The sequence below is a fragment of the Vidua macroura genome, chromosome 16 (assembly GCF_024509145.1).
Source record: "Vidua macroura isolate BioBank_ID:100142 chromosome 16, ASM2450914v1, whole genome shotgun sequence".
Lineage (NCBI taxonomy): Eukaryota > Metazoa > Chordata > Aves > Passeriformes > Viduidae > Vidua > Vidua macroura.
Window position 1 is genome coordinate 9,211,871 of NC_071586.1, and position 8,022 is coordinate 9,219,892.

Genomic DNA, 8,022 nt, shown 5'->3' on the forward strand with positions numbered 1-8,022 from the left:
AATACATTTATTCCATGTAAGTAATAAATTTTTAAATATAATCTAATTATGAACTTTGAAAGTAATTGATTGTAAAGCAAATTTAAAAGTATGATCCTGCAACATGTCCCTAGGTTTTTGGAATTGGTCTGTGCTGGGCTTTAAACAGACCTGGCTAGACTTTTCCCTGAGCCCTGGTAGTGGCACAGATTGTCCCTTCCAGCAGGGAAGGGCTTGCTCAGGAGGTTTCCTCTCTGCTGCAGCACAGTCTGCTCATTGGGTCAGACAGACTTTCCAACGTGTTCTTGCAGTTTTGCAATGATAACCTGAACCTGTCCAGGAAAAAAAAGGAAGAAACAAACTGGTGAATCAAAACATTTCTGTTTGATGTGTGGGCAGGAGCCTTTGCTCTGTCACACTGCCCAGGGTTTCAAGCAAACACACAAAGCCCTTCAGCTGCAACCAAGGTTGTGCTCAGTTTCGGTGCTGTGTGTTTGTCCTGCACTACTGACTTGAGGAATTACTGAGTCAACCAACTGATATTCCTTGTTTCTCTAAAACAGAACTTAATATTTTTGCTGGGCACTGGGAGTGATGTGCTACCTGCCAGCCAAATTCTAAAAAGAGCCTGAAGCATTTAAATTTGCAGGCTTGCCACAGAAAAGGAGCACAGTTTGTAATGGAACTGCTAAGTGGTGTTGTTTCTTCTCTGCACAGACAAGTTGGGGTTTGTTCAATAACTATCACAGATTATCTCTGGGAACATTCAGAGGAAGAAACTGAGAAACACAGAGTGGTGCTCTTTGCTGCTGAGCTCCTCATGAGAACATGCTCATCCTGGACTTTTGTGTTTTCCATTTTGTGTATTCCATCCTGTTTCCTGTCAGTCTTAAGAGGACAGCCTTCTGCATAAGGGTGGAAGATACACATTGCTGTCCTGCTGCTTTGAAATATTTCTAAAGCAATATATTCCCTATAACTTTAAATGCACATGGGAGAAAATAGTGATAGAAGAGGGAAAAATGGACTAGTCCTTATTTTTGCATTTGCAGTGATGTTACTGAAAGCCACAATATATGTAGCTCTGTGCCAAATATTATTTTGTGAGAATGTTTTTTAATATTGTTGGTGATCAGACTTCCAGGTCTAGCCAGTACTGGGTTGCATAGGGTTTCAGGATTAAATATAATCAAGGATTTCCTGGACTGAGGTGTCAGTTCAGACTGTGAGATATTTCCATAACAGTCAAGCCGTTCCAAGGTTATGGGAACAGCAGAGGTTTAGATCATCCCTGCTAGGTCACATCTCACATTTCTTGTTACCTCTCTGTAGCCCTTGCACTTCACACTATGCTGCTACAGCACTTGATTTAGAAGATATAAGCAGTAGCTGAACTCTGTGACCACGGCTGTATCGAGCACAAGAACACCAGTGAACCAAGAAAAACAAAACAAAACAAAAACAAAAACAACAACAAAGCACAGGGTTATTCATCTCGGATTTTCCTTGTTCTGCTGTAAACCCACTACGCACAACCCATAAACATATCTGCTGGTAGCAGGAGCCTGGGAAAACAGCAAATGTGCTGTGTAGTAAAACTGTTCACAGGACCTTTCAGGACAACTAATTGTTATCAACTGGCTAATAAACACGAGTCCCAGGCTTGTGCCAGGAGGGTTTTGCAGGTGGATCTCACCTCCTTCACACCCTCAAGTTCTGAAATAGGTATTCCTTTGCTTTCCAGCTACCAAGCTCATTATTGTCTGAGGTCAAAAATAGAAAACAAATGCACAAAATGCTGTGTCCATTACATTAATCTTAATGGATCTGAGCTTGCACTACTGAAACCAGAGGATAGCTGAGACTTTATTTCTTTAGGAGCAGAAATGGAAAAGGAGATGAAATTAAAAGGAACTTTGAAGAGCTGGGTTTCATGTCCCAAAAAGTGGTCAATGTGCTCTCTGGGCCAGGCAATCTGCAAAGAGGAGACCAAGTTTTAGTGATTCTACCTCGAATCCCAGGGTGGTGGCAGCTGAGCATGGCTTGTATTCAAACAGGTGAATTGTGTAATTCCTAGTGGTCTGTAGATTGTTTATTACCTTCTATGCCAGAAGTTAACAATTCATTTAACAATTATATTTCTTATTTGACTTCCTTGCTTGAACATTTGACAGTCAAATGGGGGACTGGGGTAGTCTCTAACAACTGATGTAATTACCTTCATCATTTTTCTTTCACTTTCTGTGGCTTGCATTAAATCAGTTTAACTGGGACAGACTCAAAGCTGCCAGTGTTTTCTGCCTCAAAGTTTTGCATCCTGCTTTCACTGTGTCTGTAGCAAAGGAGCTATTTTGTTCTTCAAGTCTGCACATCTCTATTCAAGGATGTGTGAGACTTTTTTTACCACCTTCTCGTTTCTGGATTGTATGGTGCTGGTAGCCAGCAAATCAGGAAAAGCTGTGAAGTGATCAGGACTGAAAGGGAAAAATACCTAATAAATTTCCAATTTTATTGCACTTTCAGGTGTTATCATCACCCCAGGGACAACACAACTGACAGCATCTGACATTTGCTATCAATTGCTGGCTTTGAAGGCCAGGTGTGTTATTATAATCCATGCTGTTGCTCCTCTGGTGGACTCGGTTGCATCCAAGTGCCAGTCTCTGAAAACAAAGCTGATTGTGTCTGAAAGCAGCAGGGCTGAGTGGCTGAACTTCAGCCATTTGTTCAAGTAAGTGCCTTCTACCTAAATCCTGTTAGAGTTATCTCCAGTGGAAATTTCCTCATGTTTGAATATCCTTGTACACTTGTACCTCATTAATGAATGAGAGACCTCTAAGGAGGTAGGAGAAGAGGCAATTTAGCCTCTTTTTGTATATACAGAAGCAATATTAAGGAACAGCCAAAATGCTAATTATAAAATAAGTAGCTTTATGATGCCTAGATTTGTTATATAAGACCATAAAACACAGAAAAGCGGGAAGGAATGACTTCTATTGACAGCTGTGTCATGTTTACTCTCTAAAAGACAAATATTCTATACAAATTATTCCATATTCCTAAAACTTGATGATAATGATGAACAGCTTTTCACTATGAAAGGCTAAAAAGGGTACTGTAAAATGAATTAATGCCTTTAGGAGTCCTCTAGTCAGATCACTGGCAGCCTGCCTACCTGGCAGGATCACTGGCCTGACTTCCCTGCTGCCCATGTCCTCGGCTGCCTCAGCTGAGTGCTGAGCTGGCCAGGAGGCTCTGGGGCTCTGCAGTGGGAGCTCCTGGGCAGCAGGAGCCACCAGCCAGCACCAGGACACAGCTGGCCTGGGGAGGCAGACTGCCCACACATAACCTGGCAGGAGTGGGCAGTGCTTGCATGCCAAGCCAACAAACAGCAGTCCGGGCAAATATTGTATATTTGTATATTCCATGCCACAGTTTGATCCAAGAGCAGTCTTAAATGTAAGAACACCATGCCCACAATGAACAGTTGCTCATATTTCATGTTGTTTTCCAGGCAGGCCACAAAACTAAGCCTCTTAGGTTTACAGGATTAGCTGTTTTAAGATGGCATAACCACAGGGTGTTTGCTCATTGAATAGGAATATAATACAGGAAGGATTTTGCAGCATGATTCTCTTGGGCACAGGATATTACCAGCTGCGTCCAATCAGTGGGAGTTACTGGTGTTACTTAAAGCTCTCCCCTACTGTATTTCACTACTGAAATGATAAATGAGCTGAATTACATGTAAATTCATATTTTAATTATACAGCTGTGACCCTCAAGAAAGGCAAGTCACTACTGGAAAACACCGAGGCTGTGAGATTGGCTTGTTCTTAGAAGAAATTATCTTCAAGTTTCTCAAGCCAATCTGAGTTTTAATTTAGCACAAGGGAAATAGTGAATCTCAGGGACAGGGTATCATACGAAAGGATGATCCTTGAGTTTCAAGTCAACATTAGGACAAATTAAGTATGCCACATTCCACCATCAATGTATCACCTCTTCAGCTGATGTCTGGGCACTGTAACATTTTCCTCAGCACTGACAGTGACAGCAATTATTTGGCTTTTCATGTAATGTCTTACAGCTTGTCCATGAAGGTTTGAATTTGAAACATTGAAACACCATCTGACCATGGGGGAACCACTGAGTCCAAAAGTGATGGCACAGCAGAAAAGCCAGGGAATTAATGTCTAAACAATGAATGTTCAGTAAGTGCAAACTGTGAACAATCAGAAGTAAACTGTAAACCCTGTAGGCAGACAGGTCAATGAGAGAGAGGAGGAAAGAAAACAAAAAATTCCAGTAATTACCCTGAGTTTTGCCCTTAGAAGTAGGCTGTCATGAATCTTAACTACCAACATCAGCCACCAATAAACATTCACAGTTGGCCTTTGTGTCTGGTCTCAGATAGTTCTTTCCTTTGTGTAACTCAGACATTGATGGTCTTAATCCACACACAAAAATCTTCAAAAATTTAAAGAAAACACCACAGGACATAAGAAAGCAGAGTTTTAATAAATGGGCTGCAATGGAGATAAGACTAGGGAAATAAAAGTCATCTTCATTTTCCAACTTCTGAAACCATTTTGAAAGAAGAGGAAAATATAAATTATGACAGACTTGAACAAGTCCTTTTCATTAAACCAAGACAAGTGACATATTGTGTTCTTCAAGAGAATCTTCTCCCATTAGCAACACACAGGCTTTTATGCTAGAAATGAAATATGAAAGCTAGAAAGTTCTACAGGAGGCATACTCAAAACCTTGTTGGAAAGCAAGTTATAGCTGCACTGGTTTTGGTTGGTTTTTAGGAGTCACAGGGACAGTCCACTGCAACAATAAGACAACAGAAAGGCTCACTAGCATTACTTTCAATCTGAAACAAAATTAATACCAAAAGCTAAAACTGTACCAAAAAAGAAAATTTAATTCCCCTTAGGTAGTATGGTATAATGGAGAGCTTCTTTCATAAGAAGCTTCCAATCAGTATTTAAATTCAAACTTTTGAGACTTAAAAAATAAAACCAGCAACAGTTTATAAAATCCCCCAAGGACTGAGTCTTTGGAAAGAGCAGCAAAAGGCTATCTGCAGGGAATTACTCAAAAGGATTCCATTCAGTGATTACAGCATTTACTATAAACCAGTAAGTGCTGCATACACAGCTAATGTAAACACACATGTAGTTTTTGATAATACCATCTGCAATGCCTGCACTATGCTTCTATTGTTCTAAAACACTCCAATCTTTTACTCTAAATCATCTCATAATATTCAAGTATTTATATATATAACAGTTCTTTCCATTCAAGTCAAGACAGCATATCTGTGTGTATATATAAATATATGTATAAATCCCTCCAGCAAATTACCAGTTCTACCTCATGCTGTTGTTCACACAGAAAAATGTTACCAAGTTCTGCAGCTGTCAGCTCACTTCCTTCCCAAAAGCCTCTGCAACCAACTCTTTTCCAGATCTCTCTCTGACAATAATAGCTCAGAGCTCCTTCTGTGTTGCCTTTTGGCTTCTGTAGCCTCCAGATATAACAAAGGAGAGTCCACACATGTCAGGGTGGCCACATCTACATATACATGCACAGACCCCTGCTTTGTGTGCCAGGTACAGGAAATGCAGAACAAAGCTGCAGGAAGACAGCAAGTTTCACCAGAAAGGTGATGCACCCTTGAGCACCCTCACATCTGCTGAAATGTCAGTTCCACCTGCAACGAGCATTGAAATTCTTACACATGTGGATTTTAAAACCAGGACTTCAAAACAAAACGCCTCTCTTCATTCCAACACCATTTCAGAACTCTAGGGCAACTTTTCTTATATGTTTGGATTACATTTACCTTTCCCTTATATCCCATTTTCTACACTGTCAGAGCATCATTCCCCTTGGGCTCAGATTCTATTTCACTTTGATTCTTGCCCTCTTCTTTTACTTCTTTAGAGCTCTTCTCCTGCTCCTTAGCTTCTGCTTTAACTACCTCTGAATTCTGTTCTTCTGTCACACTTGATGGGTTTTGTTGTGCATCTTCTTTGTTGCTCTTCACCACCTCCTGTAGATTGTATTTTCTGAACAGAACATAGTCCCTCACCACACTTAAGCAACAGACGGTTTTTATTATTTCCACCACAATTGTGTATTGTGGATTATTAAGATCAACCTTGTTTTCTGGATTGAGGCTGCCCACAATTCCTGTAAAAGAAGATGCAATTTAAAAGATGCTGGGAAAACTCTTTAAGAGCATAAGCATGTCTTGTTTCTCAGTAATTGCAGTGAGATAATTTTTCAGTTACTTCAGTCCTGCTTTGTTCCTCTATTTTAAGCAATTACAAAAATAATTGGCTATAACTGAGAGGGATCTCGCCTCTTCTCTCTTAATTTTTATCCATTCAATAAAATATTTGAGTAAGGTGGAGCTTTTATATGAGTCAAATATTGAACAGAAATAGTAACATTATTATTTCAACACAGCATCCAAAGCCTAATAGCAGTCACTTCAAAGCACATATAACTGATACTGCAAATTATATTCAACATTGTTCTCTCTTCTGCTTACAGTCTCTTAAGACATCAACACCAACAAGGAATACTGATGTCAAGCTTTTTTTAAGTCTTAGAGAAGCTTTTAGGATTCAACATAGAGGTTTTAAGCAAAAAATGTGTATGTGCATTATGACCTTTTTTAATAGTCTGACCCATGTTGTGCATGCAAACTTGTTCTGTTTTATGGGACATCCATACATACCTGCCAGTTCCTTAATTACTTCTTCCCTACTCATATGGCTGTTATTACGAGCTTTGTAAACAATCTGAAAAGTACCCTTGTTAGGGGCTTTAAACCAAGGCTCAAAAAACGTTTCTGTGTATTTTTTCATATCTTCCATAAAAGCTTTGCAAGTTCCAGAAATGGGCAGCATGCGCAGAATGACTCTTGTTTTCTTCTTTTTAGTGGTGTGCATATCCTTTAGTATATGGTGCACCAGGTTCTCAGGTTCTACAAGAAAAACAGTTGGGTATGAGCAACAAATTGAAGGCATTATCTCTTCTCTTCCCCTTCTAAATAATAAGCTGGGAACTTGGCTGAACTGCTGTCAGCCTCATATCTTTTTATGTAAAGCACTGTTTTACGATACCAAAACTAGAGAATCAAAGTGTTTCATCAAAGCAGTTTCCTCTACCTTTAGCTTCCTCACTAACAAAAAAATTCAGTGGCACGGCCAAAGGGAAGGGTATTCATTTGATATACATGTGTCACTTGGAAGCCACTCTGTGGCATTTTACTGAGAGCACTTTGCATTATTCAGTATCAGCTGAAGTCCCACCTATGCCCTGGGTTCTGATGAAGACCACGTTGTTGGCACCACTCTCCACCGACTGGAACCGCCGCAGCTTCTGCTCCGTCGAGGCACGGATCTGGCCAACCTCCTTCTTCACAGCTGCCTCGACATCATCCTCATCCTCCTCCCTGTCGCTTCCAGACAGCCTCTCCTCGTGATCTGAAAACTTCACACACGCACCATTTGTTGGTGAGCAGCAGTGCCCAGCTCACAGCCCGCGCTGGGCCCGCGACACGGGGGGCAGCAGGGCTGCGAAGGGGCTCGCCCGCAGAACCTGGGACATTCGGGGGCGCGGTGCACACACGCGGCTCGTTCCACACACGCGGCGGGAGCCGAGGCCTCGGGGTGCCGCTCCCCCGCCCCGCCAGCCCGCCCCGAGCGCCGCCGGCCCGGCCGCACGCACCTGCTCGGGCCCGTAGAGCAGGTCTCCGTACTCGCCGAGCAGGCTGTAGGCCTCCCCCACGCACTTGCGCTCGTTCATGTTGCAGGTGATGAGGATGCCGCGCATGCCGGCCTCCAGCTGCCGCCCGGCGCCGCGGGGCCGCTTGGCCCGGCCGGCCCCCGCCGCGAAGTGCCCCTTGGGCCGGCGCTTCCGCGCCGCCGGCTCGGCCGCGGCCATCGGGCAGCTCCGCCAGCACCGCCGCGATGGCGTCAGCGCCACGCCCGCCCCGCGCCCGCCCGGCCGGCCGGC

The 8,022-nt window shown here is 42.7% G+C and overlaps 1 protein-coding gene across 1 annotated transcript; it reads right to left on the reverse strand.

Moving 5' to 3' along the window:
• Window positions 1-4,481: 4,481 nt before the first annotated feature.
• Window positions 4,482-7,981, reverse strand: THUMPD1 (THUMP domain containing 1). Its single transcript, XM_053991701.1, has 4 exons — window positions 7,735-7,981; window positions 7,317-7,497; window positions 6,740-6,988; window positions 4,482-6,186 (listed from the first exon to the last, which is right to left on the reverse strand). Exons 1-4 carry the CDS (start codon window positions 7,948-7,950, stop codon window positions 5,858-5,860), a joined length of 975 nt encoding a protein of 324 aa, XP_053847676.1. The 5' UTR covers window positions 7,951-7,981; the 3' UTR covers window positions 4,482-5,857.
• Between the last annotated feature and the right edge of the window lie 41 nt (window positions 7,982-8,022).

Coding starts and splice junctions, on each gene's coding strand:
- THUMPD1 (XM_053991701.1), bottom strand. CDS start 7,950: ATGGCCGCGGCCGAGCCGGCGGCGCGGAAGCGCCGGCCCAAGGGGCAC. Junction 6,989..7,316: donor CATCAGAACCCAGGGCATAG/GTGGGACTTCAG, acceptor TTTTTCTTGTAG/AACCTGAGAACCTGGTGCAC. Junction 6,187..6,739: donor AGTAATTAAGGAACTGGCAG/GTATGTATGGAT, acceptor CTTCTTTTACAG/GAATTGTGGGCAGCCTCAAT.